Source organism: Gekko japonicus, unplaced genomic scaffold, assembly GCF_001447785.1.
Source record: "Gekko japonicus isolate JY-2015 unplaced genomic scaffold, Gekko_japonicus_V1.1 scaffold328, whole genome shotgun sequence".
Lineage (NCBI taxonomy): Eukaryota > Metazoa > Chordata > Lepidosauria > Squamata > Gekkonidae > Gekko > Gekko japonicus.
In genome coordinates, this window is record NW_015170285.1 from 654,170 (window position 1) to 672,224 (window position 18,055).

General features: G+C 46.1%; 1 protein-coding gene across 1 annotated transcript in view; it reads left to right on the forward strand.

The window, feature by feature from the left end:
* Positions 1 to 18,055, forward strand: part of ADGRD1 (adhesion G protein-coupled receptor D1) — a 183,192-nt gene that overhangs the window by 74,756 nt on the left and 90,381 nt on the right. The window contains exon 14 of the mRNA XM_015417864.1: positions 13,310 to 13,451. Within this exon, the coding sequence (XP_015273350.1) occupies positions 13,310 to 13,451 (142 nt within the window). The remainder of the gene's footprint in view (positions 1 to 13,309; positions 13,452 to 18,055) is intronic.

Below are 18,055 nucleotides of genomic sequence, written 5' to 3' on the forward strand. Positions count from 1 at the left end.
TCTTCCAAAGGCCAGCTATTTGGACTGTGCAGAGCAAATGCCTTGGGGGCACAGGATATTTCTCACCATGATATGAAGTAACAAGAGGCCGTAATTCACGGCTCATTGGCTGTTAAAGCTGCATTATCACAATCATTTGTTATGGGAGATGGGGTTGGAATAATTACTTCCCACACATACATAGAGATAGTGAGAATTAATGGTTTTTTAAAGTAATGATGCCTTGACAATCTGCCAGTTTTGATTTTTGGAGTATCTTGGACCTTCTTTACATCCAATTCTATCCAGTTTAATTCCAGTAGGGGGGGGAGAGGATTGAATAACTGCTGTGGGATGTACCCGTTCTCATGCATGCTGCTGAAAGAAGAAAAATTAGATGCGGTGGAATGTGAAACATCTTGTATAAGCATGGGGACTCATGTACAATGTCTGCAAGGAGAGTGGTAAAACTAAGCTCCCCCCCCCCCCCATGCAGTTGTTCAAGTGAAGCTCTCTCACTCTAGACATGAGCGGGTGTCTCTAGACATGTCTCTAGACATGGGCATGTCAGTTTCCCCACCACTCTGTGGTCAGTTTGGTGTAGTGGTTACCTGCATGGACTCTAATCTGGGAGAACTGGGTTTGATTCCCCACTCCTCCGCATGCAGCTGCTGGATGACCTTGGACAAGCCGTAGTTCTTCTGTCAGAGTTGTTCTCCCAGTGACAGCTCTGGAAAGAACTCTCTCAGTCTCACCTACCTCACAGGGTGTCTGTTGTGGGGAGGGGAAGGGAAAGGAGTTTGTAAGCCGCTCTGAGACTCCGAGTGCAGGGCGGGGTATAGATCCATCCTCCTCCTCCTCCTCCTCTTCTTCGTGAGGACTAGATAGCTCAGGGGTCCCCTACATGGTGCCTATTGGCAACATGGGGCTGTTGGCACCTTTCCTAGTGCCTGCCAAGAGTTGTTAGAAAATGAGCAGAGCCAGGTGGGGCTTTTGCCCACCAGGGCTTCCAATTAGCCATTGAAGAACTGATGGGCTGTACAGATTTTTAAAAAGTTGCTTCAGCAGCAGCTGCCACCACACAGCTTGAGGAGCTAAACCACATGACTGAAGATGAGCTGTGTGTATGCAAGAAAATACTTTTAAACATCACGTCCCTTCAAAAAGGCATCCTATTAAACAGAACTTCTGCCTGGAAGGTTGAAGTGTCGCTGTTAGAGTTATACATCGCCCCCACTCCCTGACATTTTGTGGCTGGCTCCGCCCCATGTGGCAGCCATCTTGCAGTCGCACCCACCACCCTGTGTCAGCATTCCAAAGGTGCCCGCAGGCTCAAAAATGGGATAGAGCACTGGGATAGATAATGTACAGTTTAAGCTGGTGATGTGGAATTGGACCCTTTCAGATCCCTATGGTGTTCCTGAGAACCCCCTTCTTTTATTGTTTGCCTTTCTCACTGGGACTTAAGGCGGGTTACACGGTCTGCCAATGCAGTCAGTAGGATGAGAAATCTAATAAGCAAGGCAATAGAACTAGGATTATAAAAATTTTAAACAGAGGATAAAGTATTCGATATGATGCTTCAAACAGTGCAGAAAACGGTGTTACAAAAGCAGGAAACAATACAGACAGAGCAGGATAATACATGCTTCAAAAATGCACAACATAGAGTTATATAAGTCTATAGTTTTGTTTGCTTTATAAAAACACCTTCCTGAACCATTCCATTATAATGAGGCCCTATTACCTTCATACCCTGACCAGGATATCTCAGGATAACTTGATCTTGTCAGATCTTGGAAAATAAGCAGGGTTAATGCTGGGTTGGGAGACCACCAAGGAAGTCCAGGGTTGCTATGCAGAGGCAGGCAGTGTCAGCACACCTCTGGCCATCTCTTGCCTTGGAAACCCTATGGGATCTTCATAAGTTGGCTGTGACTTGATGCCACTGTCCACCACCATTACTGTTATGAAGGTGCCTGTACCAGCTGGAAGACTCTGAGTACTAAGTTTCAGAAGTCAGGCTAGGCAAGGTTGTTCAGCCCGAAGTCAGGGTTCCAAGAATTAGACACGGTAGAGTCGGCAGCTGAGCATCTGTTGTATGCATTATGTCCATGCCTAACAGCATCTCTTGGCTGTTTTTATAGCCTCCTGCCTAAGGGTCATGCTCGCAGCTAGCTGCTCAGAAGTAATCCTGAAACTATTAATTTTTGTCGTCAGCAAGCAGCTGGCATCAGGCCAGGAGGTGTGCACTCTGCCTTCTTGCCTGTAGTTCTGTTCTCAGCCTCTGTCTGTGGTGCTCTAAGTGTGTAGGGGATATTGGTGGGCTAGGAACAGCTATCTGAGGTTCACTTGTTGAATCAGGGCTGGAAGGTGCTGGTGGCTCTGCACCAGCTGTTGACTGTGAATCCTGACAAGTCTGCATCTCATTCTCTTGCTGATCAACTTCTGTTAATTCAAGCTGGCTACACGGGCCTCCTCTTCTCCTGAGGAGTCCTTGCTACTGTTGAGCCCTGGCTGATCCACAGCAGCACCCTTGTTTTTGCAGACCAGTTCTGCTGCTTTAAATACAGCTGGAATTTCTTGAATTGCTTGGCCTATACTTAAACAAACCCACCCCTTAATTTTAAGGTGGCAGTTCCCTCTGTCCCTTCGCAAAATAATAGTTCCTGGAATACTAGGTTGGCATCTCCCCTCCCCACTGTGACTCAAACTACAACTATCTGAAGAATGCTTGTAGATAATAACCTTGCATTTCTTTCTTTCTTTGCATTTTCAAATATATGTGAACATGCACACAACTCTCATTTACTTTTTACCCTTTTGGCAATTACTTTTTCTAATGAGGATTTTACAGTTAGGACCTTTTCAGGCTGTTTCTTTCAGTATGTTAAATCTCAGAGTTGCATTTGCTCATCTGTAGTTAATATTGCCTGCCTGCCTCTTTTAAGTAGATTCTTGTTCATTATTTTTATTACTGTACATTTTTTATTATTTCCTTGCACATGCTTAAGCCCTTAACTTTATTGCTCTGTTTGTCAGTTGGCTTAATAAAGGTTGAAAATGTTGCATTTTCTTACAGCGAACCCAAGCGGATTGTTTCGCCTTTGTACAGGTTTTATAAATTAAGAAACAAAACGAACAGAGAGCAAAATACTTTGCAACTGCTTCGGGCGATCTTCCTGCCGTTCCCCTCTAACTGTGATAGCTGTGAAGTTTCGAAGGCTGGAGAAAGATCTTCCAGACCTTAAGATCCATGGAGCTCTTTTGTCTACTGTCAGGTTCAAGACTGTGCAAAAGAATTGAGATAGACCCATTCACAACCACTGCATGGGCCATGGCTCAGTGAGTAGAGCATCTACTTGACATGCAGAAATTCCCAAGTTCAATTCCTGGAATCTCCAGTTTAAAGGATCAGGTCATAGATAATATGAAAGTCCTCCACCCAAGACCCTTAAGAGCCCCTGCCAGTCTGAGTAGACAAGCCTGAAGACAATAGACCAATGGTCTGATCCAGCAGAAGACAGCTTCACGTGCCTTTTTGTTGTTCAGTCGCACAGTCGAGTCCGACTCTTTGCGACCCCATGGACCAGCTCCCTCCAGGCCTTCCGGTCTTCCGCCATCCTCTGAAGTTTGCTCAACTTCATGTTCGTTGCATCGATGACACTGTCTAACCATCTCATCCTTTGCCGTCCCCGTCTTCTTTGACCTTCAATCTTTCCCAGCATCAGGGTCTTCTCCAGTGAGTGCTCCCTTCTCATTTGCTGGCCAAAGTATTTGAGCTTCAGTTTCATTATCTGGCCTTCCAGGGAACAGTCAGGGTTGATTACTTTTAGGATTGTTATCATGTCCAGCAGTCCATGGGTTGCAAAGATCTGGTGCAGCATGCGGATGACAGTCTTTGCAGACATGGTGGTGACAAGGCTAATCTCCAACCATTTAGAGTAGGAGTCCACAGTGACCAGGAATATCAGTCCTTGGAAGGGGCCAGCGAAGTCAATGCTTCCCCTTCTATTTGCCAAGGAGTGATGGGGCCGGATGCCATGATCTTAGTTTTTTTGATGTTGAGCTTCAAGCCCACTTTTGCGCTCTCCTCTTTTACCCTGAGCAAGAGGCTCTTGAGGTCCTCTTCACTTTCTGCCATCAGAGTGGTATCGTCTGCATATCTGAGGTTGTTGATCTTTCCCCCCGCAATCTTAATTCCTGCTTGTGATTCATCTAGGCCAGCATTTCGCATGATGTACTCTGCATATATATTAAATATATATATATATATATATGCCTAATCATTCACAATAAGCTAGGTAGCCCTAAAACTACAGTGCTGGAGGTCAGAGATCAGAAAAGATACAGCCAATGAGTCAAAGTGGCTTCCAATCATGTGTCAAAATCCCATGGCTCAGTTCAGATGCAAAAGCATGGTTTATTTTAATCATGGTTCATTAATGAAACCAGGATTCAGCTTGTAGACGATCACTGGTTTGCCTCAAGGAATACTTGTTTCATAACCTTCACTCAGGCCCTTTTCACATGACCGTTCTAAACTGGATGTTTTTAGTTGTTGGCCTGATTTCAAATAAAGTGGTACAGGGATAAGGGTTTCATACATTCCATTAATGAGCCGACTCTGAAGCGCTGTGGTCATTTCAAACAGTGCAGCTCCCCCACCCCCCTTTGCCTCGTGATCTTCCTAGGACTTTTTAAAAGAACATTCTAAGGTGAGTGCTACAGCACCATTGAGATGCATTAACTCCATGGAGTCAATGCATCTCAATGGTGCTGTTGCAGCACTTCAGTGCTATAGCGGTTTAGTGTTATAGCGCTCACCTTAGAACATTAAAAAAAGTCTGAGGAAGATCACATGGTGAAAAAGGGTGGGGAAAAAAGCGGCATTGTAGGAAGTGCTATGGGCATTTTAAACAGCGCTCCACAGTGATTCAGAAGCGCAATGAAGGGGTTGAAAATGGAAAAAAGGAGTTTCCCTCAAAAGCAGCTCAGCCACGCTTTGCTAACCCAACGCAAGCTGGTTTGCATGAACAGGTAAATAAATTCTGCTAGCGGCCGGTTACTAAAATGGATCTGTCTGAAATGACAGAAAAAAGATCCATTATCAACCAGTTACTAAAATGGAATACAAAGGCAGTTTGAAAAGGGTCTTAGTCCCAGCCGTCTCTGGAGCTCTGGAGTATGCAAGGGCAACACTGATGAACAAGACAGAGTTGAGCCAGGATGCACATGTTCATACATTACATGAAACCCTAGTGAAGACAAAACTATGGTCAGTAAACTGATATCAGGCCATGGTTTCAGTTTCTGGTCTGACAAATCTTACCTAATCATAGTTGGCAGAGTAGCTTGAGTTTAGACAATCACGCTATCTATAGTTAGTTTCATTAAACTGTGGTTTTGCAAAATGCCTAAATGGAGCTTGTCTTTTCTGCTGTTCTTCTAGGAGTTCATATTTGTGAGCAAATTCTGGGCCCCCCCTTTTTTAAAAAAAGTGAAAACAACATTGTTATTTAAACATTGCTTGTCAAGATTCCCTCAAACTAGGAAAATATCTTAGCTGGCAGGCTAAGATGAGGCTGAGCCAGCTTGGCTTTCCTTGGTATCCTGGTTTGAATTATGCTATCTTTGAGAAGCAAACATTTTTTGGACGAGATGGGCCTCTTTCATAACAAAACTATAAATAACGTGCCAGAATACTAATTTGAAAAATATCTATCTCTGAATGGGGAGCCCAAGCTCTGGGTGTGGGAAGTTTTCCCTTCGTTGCCTTTGTTTTTGCAGAGATTTATCTTCAGGCATTTTCTGTGAGCCCATCAAGGGACGTAATTGTCTGTAATGACAGCAAGTCCTTACGAAAGAGGCATAAGAAATGCAAAAACGATTGAAGCATACAGGGACTCAGCTGTGGCTCACTCCAGATGGCAGCAAGACCAGGCATCTGGCAGGGCCCCCAAGAACAGCAAAAGCCCCCCCTCTCCCCTCAGGGCTTTTTTTCTGGGGGGAACACACCGGAACGAAGTTCTGGAACATCTCTGACAAAAGTCTTTTAAAAATGTTTAAAAGTTTGTGAGTTTTCAGCATACAAATTGAAAACTTCATTTCCCTCTTGAGAGTTTCGGCACCTCTTTTCCCACCCACCCCACCCCCAGTGTCACCATTCTCATTTTGTTTCCCAGACCTAATCATAGTTGGCAGAGAGCAGGGCTTTCTTGGTGGTGGCCCCACTCTGGTGGAATGAGCTCCTGGAGGAGACCAAGGCCCTGCGGGACCTTTTGCAATTCTGCAGGGCCTGTAAAATGGAGCTCTTCCACCAAGCTTTTAGAGCCGCCACTACTACTAACAACTGACAGCCTATGGTTGGAGAGCCCTGTTGCCCTGGTACTTCTAACTACAGCCTGAGCTAACCGCCAAGATAATCTAAGGCCCCTGCCTTGTGGCAGGGGATAAGTCGCTCAAAGCGCGGCTTTTAAAAGCCGCGCCAAAGTTGAGACGCCGCGGCGGGATCCCACGATCCCCTGGGCCGCGGCGCCTTTTCTCCCCAGCACAATCAGATGCCGGGGAGAAAACACAGTTCAGATGGGGAGCCTGCCAAACTGCTCATGTCGGAGCATGCGCAGTTCGGCTAGGAGCCGGGGATGAGCCGGCGCAAAGACGCGCCGGCGATCCAACGGCCCGGCTTGCGGCACTTCAAGCAAAAGAACCACCCAGGTAGGTGGTTCTTTGTAGTGCGGGTTTTCGGGCGGAAAGGACAGACCGGGGACGGGCAGGCAACGCTTCCCAGATGTTGCCGTGGGATTGCGTCCGTTTGCTCCGCCCCCGATCCGTCCCACTCCCGGCCCAAAACCCCTAGTGTGAACAGGACCTACGAAGACCAAGGAGCTGACTGTGAGATGAGAGAACTAAGTAGTAACACTGCTGTGAAATAATTGATACTAGCACTTTATTCTGTCTTATGGTTTTAGAATTGTTTATTTGTATTAATGGATGTTGTTTAATTTTTAATCTATACTATTGTAAATTTTATGCCATTTTACATAAGCCACCCTGAGCTGGCCTCAGCTGGGAAGGCGGGATAGAGATTTAATAAATCAAATAAAATCAAATCAGAAAGTTACAGGAAGCATGAGAATACATGCGTCCCCACTCTTTGCAACTTAAGGGATTCCAAGGAGGGTGCCTTCCCTGAAAACCTTCTGAAATCCTGGAGCCAGCTTGTGAGATCTGGTCACACATTGCAAACCTTGTTTTTTTGCATACAGTTCCAACATAATACAACACTGTGGTTTAACTACATTTGATATCTGAAGGCAAGCCAATTCTGCTCTCTATGGCTTGTTAAAGTAAGTCAAACCAGGTTCTGAAACCATGTTTTCAAGCTGGTTTATTACCCACAGTTAAGTCTTTCCTCTGATTTCACATGGTATACAAAAGCATACTTCATGGCTTAATCCTGGCTTGGTCTGGGTACAAACCCCGCTTTGATGCTACAGAGTTGTCTGGCTAGAGTGAACACAATGAAACCAGTGTTTTCACAACAAACCGAGGTTTGGTGTGATTATCCGCGCTAGCCATATTGTGGTTTCACAAATTAACCATAGTCTGAACTGAGACAGAGTATAGCATTGCCAGTGAGCTTCAGCCAACCTTGGCTCTCTGCTGGGTATACCTAATTGAGGCACATGTTTGATACAGACACATTTAAAATTTTTAGATGTAGATTTAAAGTGCACAGTATGTGAAGTGATTCTGAGAGGACAGAGAAGTTGAAGAAAACTCTGAAGATCCACTTCTCTGAAGGTGGAGGAAATAACTGCATGCTCTCCTCTTGCAGAGCAGCTGCTGTGTATGGTTGGCACAGGGATGCTGCCAAAAATGGCATCACCGTGTCCAATTCTATCTCAGCCGCCTTGTAAAATGTAGGACTAAAATAGTCTGCCTGCTGTAATGATAACCAGATGGTGTCCACGGTACCTGAATCATAACATTCTCCGGCTCCTCTTTATTGTAACACACGTGCCTCTCAAAGACTGAGGTGGGCCACTTTAGGGATAGGTAGATGGGAAGATCCAAACTTCTTACCCTGATCACGATGTCATCATGTTTTATGCTTCCATGAACCCCTTGCTGCAGCCAACAGGGTTGCGGAGTGGGGAGAGTGAAACGCCTTGAGTGGGGAATTGTTACTAGAGATTCATTGGAGAAAATTCTGGGCTGCCCCCCTGGACTAGGTCTTACCTGACTGCCGTTTGTGTCCTCTGCTCAAGGTACTCGCTTCCTCCCAAGCTGAGTGTGACTGGACCACCAGCATTTGGGCCTAGGCCTCTAACACTTCCAAATGCTGGTGCTTAGTCCAGAATGAGAGCTGACCGTCATGGGCATCTTTGGCATGAAGAACCATGGGTCTCGTGGTCTGTTGTTCTGTCATTCTGGCCTAATGAAAGTGTGATCAAGAGAGATCAAGAAGAGGTCTGGGTTGCCCCTGGAAACTGGCCACACCGCTCTCGAGGGGGCAGCTGTGAGTTTTGAGATGGGTTACAGTAAAGGAGGCAGAAGATGCTAAGAGTCAGGTGTGATGCTATCTGGTTAGCATTACAGCCGGCAGAACTTTCCCCTCTCCTGTCTTTAATCTCTGTTAATTTACGCCAAATCATCAGCTGGCCCAAACCCATGACAACGCTTATGAAATGATGCTTATTTGTAGACAGGGCCCCTTTTTATTGTTTGCTTTTCTTCTGTTTTAGTGAAACTTGGATGCTCTTGCAGGTGGATTTGAGCCACGTTCTCTCAGAAGGTCAGCCTCACTGCTTTCAGTGGGGCTCATTCCCAAGGCAGAGGTATTAGGCTCACAGGGTTAGGATTATCAGGATTACAGCTACTATACCCATTAGTTACAAAGACTGTCTCTGCTAACAAAATGTTCGCCGTTATGGGATGTGTGTGGAGGAATGGCTTGCAGATTTTAAGCACTTCTCTCTGTGTGCGTGCGCACACGTGCATGCACAGGGCACACAAACACATTACTCTCCTCCCTAGTTTCAGAGGTGTTATTGTTGGTTGATAGTGAGATATTGAAAAAAATGGTATTTAGCAGAGATAATATAGCCCAGCAGAGCCTGAATAAAATAATTCAGACTCAGAGTTCATGTGTGATTAAAATATAAAGTTTTTACTAAATTCTAGCATGGGAAAGGGTAACTGGGATGAAAAGAACAAAGAGCATAATCGGCTACATCCTTACACTACAAAGACAAAACTAGAAGAGAGCAATTATGGCTGCTCTTTCTTCTTCTTCAGAACAGCAAACAAAGACGGGAAGAGAAGCCATAAAATGGTAATATACCTTGACACTTTAGTCCCAATCAAATCCCTAGATCAGGGAGAAAATTCCCGGGCAATCCACATCTAAAGAACATTGGTTACATGAGAAACATGTGACTTCCTGTGAGTAACATAAACAAACATTTAACCCCAGACGTACTGAGTGTTTTCAACTTGTAATACCCAACAGTTATGTATTGGGATTGAATCACCCGTGATTGAATCACCCCAAAGACTGGCTGAGCTTGAAGCGCAAGAACACTAGCCTACCAGGATTCTGAAAGTATCTAGTAGTAATGTTCTGTAAATAGCCTATCACTGGGAGTAGGGTGTGTTTGGGTGTGGCAATTGCATGCTATTTAACAGAGCTGAGGCTCTGGAGTCTTGTTCTTGCGCTTGCTGAAATCACTAATAAAGTAGAGCTGATCACTAGACTCGAGCCTGCTCATCCATGGAACCCACTATTTAACAAGAGGGAAGCCATGTAGGTCTGCAGTAGAGAAGAGCAAGATTCAAGTTCAGCAGCCCCTCAGAGACCAACAAGATTTTCGGGAAACGAGCCTTCAAGAGTCAAAGCTCCCTTTGTCAGATATGCATTTGGGCAGGGCTCTTTTTGTAGAAAAAGCCCAGCAGGAACTCATTAGCATAATAGGCCATACCCAACAGCAGGAACTCATTAGCATTTTAGGCCACACCCTGACAGCACAGCTCATTTGCATATTAGGCCACACCCCCATGTTACCAGAAGTGTGGTCGTCCAGCCACACCCACCTTTTGCTTCTTATTCTCTTTTTCCTTGTTTGTTCTCAAAACCCAGGGCTTTTTGCATGTTCGGCCACACACCCCTAATTTTAGCCAATCCGAATGAGTTTCTGCTGTTGGGTGTGGCCTATTATGCTAATGAGTTCCTGCTGGGCGTGGCCAACTTGGGAGCCAGCCGGAACTCCGTTCCTGTGCGTTCCTGCCCAAAAATAGCCCTGCATTTGGGGAAGGCATCTTTGACTCTCGAAATCTCTTATCCCGAAAGTCTTGTTGGCCTCTGAGGTGCTTACTGGATTTGTATCTAGCTGTCCTCACCCCTGGGCTATTCTGGGATTGGGGTGAAAGACATCTTTTGACCCCACCTGCACATTGTACAGCATTGACTCCTATTTGACAAAAACGCCATGGTGTGTCAATATGTTGTTGTTAGGTTACAGCTGATTGTTGTTTGCATCGTTGCTTTGAAAATCATAACTGAAGACGGGATATACATTTAGGGTACATAATTAAAACTCCTGTCGGTTCTGAGCATGGTTCTTAAGCTGCTTTGACTCCTTAAACTTACAAAACAAACCTGGGCCCCGGTCACATGGAGAATTCGCCACGTGAAAGGCACGAATGTCAGGCGGATTTTTGGGGCGTGATCATACCGCCACATCTGGGAAGCGTAGCACACCCGTGGCCAACCCGTGGCATCCTGCCGAAGATGCGGAGTTAAAAAGTACCAAGGAAAGTGCACTAGTATCTGGAAAATGCGCGGCACGGGCGGGTGTCTGATTGCGGGAGTGTTAGTATCCCATGGCATCTGGCGCTCGTCCACATCCCGTCGCAAACCGGATGTTTTTCATAAGTGCATGCGCACAAACACAAAATGCTTGTGTGATCACGCTGCGTTGCTTCTTTGCCACAATGCAGCATCGCCGTGTGATCGCCAGTTAACAGCCAAAGCATGGAGACTCGGGGGACCGTGTGATTGGGCTACAGTGCTTTATTTTGCTCCGGGGCGAACAGCCACGCCTCCCCCCCCGCGTTATCTGGCCCGTGTGACCGGGGCCCTGGTTTTAATTCCTAGACTGAATTTGCAATTGCTTTAGAAGTAGCCATAATAGCTCTGACTAGCCTGATGTCCCCAGAGCTTGGAAGGTAAGAAGGGTCGGTACTTGGATGGGACACTGCCAAGGAAGACTTGGGTTGGTATGTAGAGGCAGGCAATGGCAAACCACCTCTGCTCCTCTCTTGCCTTACAAACTCCATGTGATGGAATGTCATGAGTCGGTTGCGACTTGATGGCACACTTTAGCTTTAGAGGTACCCAGCAGCTGGTTGATCCTCAAAGGCAACTCAGTGGCCTTGCTTCAAAACATTGCAGGGCTTCACTGCACACACAAAGTTCTCTCCACATGAACAGAAACTGCCTTATTCTGTTCCATGTTGTGGATTGCTTTGTGCAGTGTAACACTAGCCATGGTGACTGAAGTCTCTCAGTCCCAGAGCCAGGAGGCAACATCAGGGGAAGGACACAGCCTCTCTGCCTTGTTGTTGGCCCTCCAGAGGAACTGGCTGGCCACTGTGTGAGACGGGATGCTGGACTAGACGGACCATGGGTCTGATCCAGCAAGGATTCTCCTCACGTTCTTATGTTCTTAAATGCAAGGCACGGTTGTTTCAACTGCGAGTTAAGGCTTAAGCCCTTAATTGGGTCTGTTGTCAGGGTGTAAATTTTAGAAACATATGAGTGCTCTGCGCCGCTGCATAAATGGTGTTGAAGCCACTGGGATTTAAACAGCCTATTTGCGTGTAGGACTGCAGCCCAGAGCCCTGAGTATTTCGAAGAAGAGTCTTAAAACTTTCTTGTTTGGTATGCTTTATGGTGCCTCTGCTTTCTTTCTTGTTGTTTTATAACGGTGCTGCTATTTGCCTAATGCTCATAGCTCAGCAGAGAGCACCTGTTTTGAAAGCCAATGGCCCCCAAGTTCAGTCCCTTCCGTCTCTCGCTAAAAGGCTCTGGCAAGGACTCCTTATAGATGAAGGCTTTGGAGAGTTGTTGCCAGCGGCAGGAAGATATACTCAGCTAGGGCCATAGTAGATAATGCCATCGGGAGATCTGTGGAAGCATCTCCCTAGAGTTGTTTATAGGGTAATAGCACCCATGTGGGGCCCCAATGGAGGAAAGAGGGGATTTAATCCCGAATGATGACCCTCGGCGGTGGAAGGAAAAAGAGACAGGCATCTTTTTGAGGTAGGGCTGCCAGCCTCCAGGTGGGACATGGGTATCCCCAGGAATTTCAGCTCATCTCTAGACTACAGAGATCAGTTCCCCTGGAGCAAATGGATGCTTTGGAGGGCGGACTCTATGGCCTCGTACCCCACTGAAGTCCCTATTTTCCCCAGGCTCCACCCCCAAATTTCCAGGAGTTCCCCAATCTGGATCTGGCAACCCTATACCCCCATCCCCTGCTGGTGGAGAGTGATAACAACATAGAGCAGGGGTGTCGAACTCATTTGTTATGAGGGCCGGATCTGACATAAATGAGACCTTGTTGGGCCGGGCCATGTGTGTCATAAAATGTAATTCCAGGGAGCGGAGATATAAACTGTATAAAGGACACAAACACGAAGATTTTTTTTACTTAAAATAAAAAACATGCTTAAAACGTTAGTTCTGTAAGCTGCAAACCTACTTTTGATTTATTGACATTCCCCACAGAAATCTCATGCTCAGAGTTCTGAATTTAGGACCCCGGTTAAAACATGAAATGGCTGAGTGATTAAGAGTCTGGCGAAGCAAGCTATAATGCTGCAGCAGCAGCAGAACTGGAAGCAGGAGATGGCTCAGTTCCACCGCGGACCTGATGGAAGCCCTCCGGGGGCCTTATCCGGCCCCTGGGCCGCATGTTTGACACCCCCTGAAATAGATGATGCACCAGTTTTGAGCAGTGAAACTGCACAATGCAGAACGGTTACGCCTCCCCTCTTTTTGCACCGTGGCTCAAATCTGGACCTTACATTTCCCTTTTAAAAAATGCTGGGGAGATCCATTCACAAATCTACCAGGATCACGTCTTGCTAAAGGGCACTGGAAGTGCATTATCCTTTGTGTGTGAAAGCAGCCCCAGATGCAACAGTGCTGTGGCTCAGTCTGTAAAAGGCAGCTTGGTCAGTTCTCAGGACAGGGGGAGGGTGAATTAGCAATCGAAACAAATAACTAGCGGCTAACAGGCTGCTTGTTTTGTTTTCTCAGGATCCCAGAAGCTGCTTCCTGCAAAGACTGCATGATTTCGGCAGCCAGCTACCTGATTTCCCTGAAAGTGGAGCCCCCACCGACTCTGTCCCCAAACCTGTCAGGTTCCCCTCTTATCACCATCCATTTGACGCACAAACTGGTAAGTGTCAAAGGATGCTACGGATTCTTTGGTGTGTTTCTTTGCTGTGCCCTGGGCTGTTTGTAACTGGATGCTCAGAAAATAATGGCATGGATCCAAAGGTGTCATTCCATTTTTAGTGTGTGGGGGGGAGTGACTTTTTGCCAGTTTCTCCCTCCTGAAATTCCTTCGCTTCCAAGCCTGTCTTCGGAACTCTAAGGACTAGAAGCCTGCTTTAATACAAAGGAAAGTCAGCCCTGAATTCTGTGTACCACTTACACATGTGGCTCTATCACAAGGTCAGGCAATACACACTGACCGGACTAAGACAAAATGAAAATGATATCCCTGGACTGATCGGGCTGGGCGTGCTTCAGGAAGTGTGTCTTCACTAGTGGCTGATTCTGCATTGGCTTTTCCCTCCCGTGTTTTACGAAACCCACATTGGAGCAGAAATCCCCCTCTGCATTGCATGCTGCCTTCACTTCCCTTGATCATCGGATTTTATGGTACCCCCCCCCCCCACACACTCCATGCCGCTTTCATATTCTTTGATCATCGGGTTTTATGGTACCTTCTGCGTAGATTTATGGCCGTTCAGGGGTGACTTTGCAGTCAGTAAGGCCTTCCCCCCCCCAGGTATTTGAGTATGGTTTCGAGCGGCACTTTTTCCTCCCAGTTGAGAAAATGTGGAGCGAATGCTAGATGCAGAATCGCCCCCTGTCTGTGGCTGCCGTTAAGGAAGGGAAGAAGAAGAGGGTGGTGTTTATGGCATGCACGTTCTTGTTAAAACGTGTACTCCTAGCTGCTTTCCACGTGACTGAGCCCTTGTGGCCATTGTGCGTGTTTATATATACAACCAGCATTGGTAATGAGGAAGGGAACGTTCCGGGTAGCATTTGCATCGATGTTTAAGCTGCTGAAGTTTGGTGTGTACAGGACAGTGATTCTGAAAACACAATGTCGTTGTGAATCAAGCCGCAGGATTTATTCTGAGCTGCTCCCAATGAGAAACTAATGAAAAAAAAAATGGTTGCATCTCTTTGCTTCTCTGATTTCAGTCGGGGCTGCACAAAAACATCCAGCTGTGATTAATATAAGTGCATCTGCTGTGCTGGCCTACTCTCTTCCATACCCAGCTCTTCCGTAGAGTAGGTCGCGGCCAAACTAGAACCAGTGTAGTCTAGCACAGCGCTTGGTGTGTCGCATTGCAAGATGGGAAATCCAGGCGGCAGTCCTCACTCTGCCAGGAAGCCCACAGAGTGAACTTGGGCTGAGCACACTTTTTCACTCTCACCTACCTCACAGGGTTGTTGTGAGGATAAAGTGGGGTCAGGATAGGAGAGCCGTGTAAGCCACCCTGAGCTCCTTGGAGGATAGGTGGTATAAAAATAATAATGTACTAGTAGATAAATGTGCCAATGACAATTTTGTGTTTTAAACACGGAATTCGCCCCTGTCCTGTAGAAAGTTGAAGATGGGCCATGTTTCATTTCATCGACAAAGAAGGCTGAAAGCTGATTGGTGCCCAGTCCATCCCATTTGCATTGCTTACTTCCCTGCAACACTGTTCCCCACGTACTATTCCCTCCATTACTGTAGGCAAGGCATGCCCACCTTATTTTTTCATTTTTTTTAAAGTGACGCATGAATATACATCCATCCTCCATCTTCTTAAGAGAAAAACAAGTCACAAACATTCACATAATAGTTGCAAATCTTTTCGGGAGATAGGAGAGGGGACAAAAGTCAGATTAATGATAACATGGATGCTAGCCAATAGACACCTTCCTTAGCTCCCTTTTGCCAGGATCACACTGACTGAATCCCACTGAAAATTTGCAGAACTGTTCCCCACCCCAATGACAGAAAAACATATGAGGAACATTGATACAGTATACAGCAAGGGAGCATTCAACCTGCCCCCATTGCTCTTAGCATGTTATGTCTGTCGATACCCCCCAAAGAATTGCCAGGATAGATATAATTGGAAAAGGGAAGAATGTATAAATATTTTCACTGATTTCCTTCCTTCGATTTCCCCCTTTTGGGGAGACATGACATATTTTATTTCAAAGATATTTTCCAGCCAGCTGCAGTGTACTGGAGTTGTTTGGTCTCACTAGCTGAATTGCATCAGGTGCTCAGAGTTGGATGGGGAAAAGAACAGAGTGTGGAAATTGACTTTCTTCCTGTTCGGTTGCTGGGGTATTTTCGAACAGAAAGTTCTGCGGAATGGTGTCCCAATGGGCCCTTCTGGCATGCCTGAAGACTAGGGTTGCACAGTTGGCTCTCAAGATTTATTCAGCTAGCAGTGTACATAGGGATGTCGATTCACTGATATCCGTTAAACCTCCCAGCTCTTCAGTGGATTTCTTTTGTCAGCCCGGTTCCAAGGGACACTATTGTTGTACTAGATCAGACAGAATCAAAATGTTGCGAAGTAAGAAGGAAGGACAATGGATGGCAGAGGCAACAACTTCTATGGAACAGGGGAAAGGACATGGTCCCAAAAGCTGCCCTGTGTTTCTTGTCATTATTAGTGACAGAATGCCTGCCCTTAAGACAATGAATGAGTCCAGTGGCACCTTTAAGACTAATGAAGTTTTATTCTGGGTATAAACTTTCGTGCGCACACACACACACACTTCTTCAGATATATTGAAACAGATGTCACCAGCCATTACATATAGGGTGAGGAGGGTGTTGCCAGGAAAGGGCAATTAAAGTCAAGATGCATAAGTAACTAAGCAGTAAATATAGCTAAGACTGGATGAAGGCAATTGATAAGTCCCGTGAACAGTAGCAAATACAGCATAATAAAGGCGTTTTCAAAAAGATGCAAGAAATGAATGACGTTAGCATGTGTAGTGAGATAAGAAACCAATATCTCTGTTAAGCCCTGGGGGTTCCATTGTCCTGAGCGTTGTAATAACTTGTAACTCAGCAATCTCCTATTCTAGTTTGTTTCTGAATTTCCTTTGCAATAAAACAGCTACTTTGAGGTCCTCCATTGAATGTCCTGGAAGGTTGAAGTGTTCTCCTACAGGTTTCTCAGTTTTGTGATTCTCGATGTCAAATTTGTGTCCATTTATCCTTTGGTGAAGGGTTTGACCTGTTTGTCCTGTACATGCAGTTCTCAACTCAAAACATCATCAATGACTTACAACCTCTGCTAGATAATGACAGTTCTCTTTCACAAGTACTGGGGGACAAACCTTTTCTTGTGCACAGACAACCACCCCAATCACAAACAGCTCCTCGCCCACAATAATACAACATCTAATTTGAACATGGACACTGGTACCAGAGCTTGCAATAAATGCAGATGCCAACTTTGCTGCCGCAAACACCCAGACAACGCAATCATTGGACCTAGCAACATCAACTACACCATCTCAGGCTCATTCACTTGCTCATCTTCTAACATTGTATATGGCGTTAAATGCAGGGCTATTTTTGGGCAGGAACGCACAGGAACGGAGTTCCGGCTGGCTTCCAAGTTGGCCACACCCAGCAGGAACTCATTAGCATAATAGGCCACACCCAACAGCAGAAACTCATTAGGATTGGCTACATGAGGGGTGTGTGGCCTAACCTGCAAAGGAGTTCCTGCTACAGAAAAGCCCTGGGTAAACAGAATAAGAAACAAAAGGTGGGTGTGGCTGGATGAGCACACTTCTGGCAACATGGGGGTGCGGCCTAATATGCCAATGAGTTGTGCTGTCAGGGGTGTGGCCTAATATGCTAATGAGTTCCTGCTGTTGGGTGTGGCCTATTATGCTAATGAGTTCCTGCTGGGCTTTTTCTACAAAAAAGGCCTGGTTAAATGCGAAGAATGCCCTTCAGTTCCAGCTCTGCAATGTCCTTTTTGAGATACGGTGACCAGAACTGTACACAGTATTCCAAAGGAGACCACATTATAGATCTGTACCATGGCATTACAGTATTGGCCTTTTTATTCTCATTCCTTTTCCTAATTATCCCTAACAGAAGAGTTTGCCTTTTTCACCGCTGCAGCACACTGGGTTGACACTTCCATTGAGCTACCCACTACGACCCAGACATCTTTTCCCCTCTCAGTCTCAGCAAGTTCAGACCCCAGTAGCCTATACCTGAAGTTGGGATTTCCCCCCCAGTGTGGGGATTCCCCCCCCCCCATTTGCCACATTTTGTCACCCACTCACCCAGTTTGTAGAGATCCCCTTGGAGCGCTTCACAGTCAGCCTTTGGTTTTCACCATCCTCAGGGCTATTTTTGGGCAGGAACGCTCCCGAGTTGGCCACGCCCAGCAGAAACTCACTAGCATAATAGGCCACACCCAACAGCAGGAACTCATAAGGATTGGCTACATTAGGGGTGTGTGGCCTAACATGCAAAGGAGTTCCTGCTACAAAAAAAAGCCCTGGACCGTTTTGACAACAAGGTAAACAGAATAAGAAGCAAAAGGTGGGTGTGGCTGGATGACCACACTTCTGGTAACGTGGGGGTGTGGCCTAATAGGCCAATGAGCGGTGCTGTCAGGGGTGTGGCCTAATATGCGAATGATTTTCTGCTTTGGGGTGTGGCTTATTATGCTACTGAGTTCCTGCTGGGCTTTTTCTACAAAAAAAGCCCTGGGTACA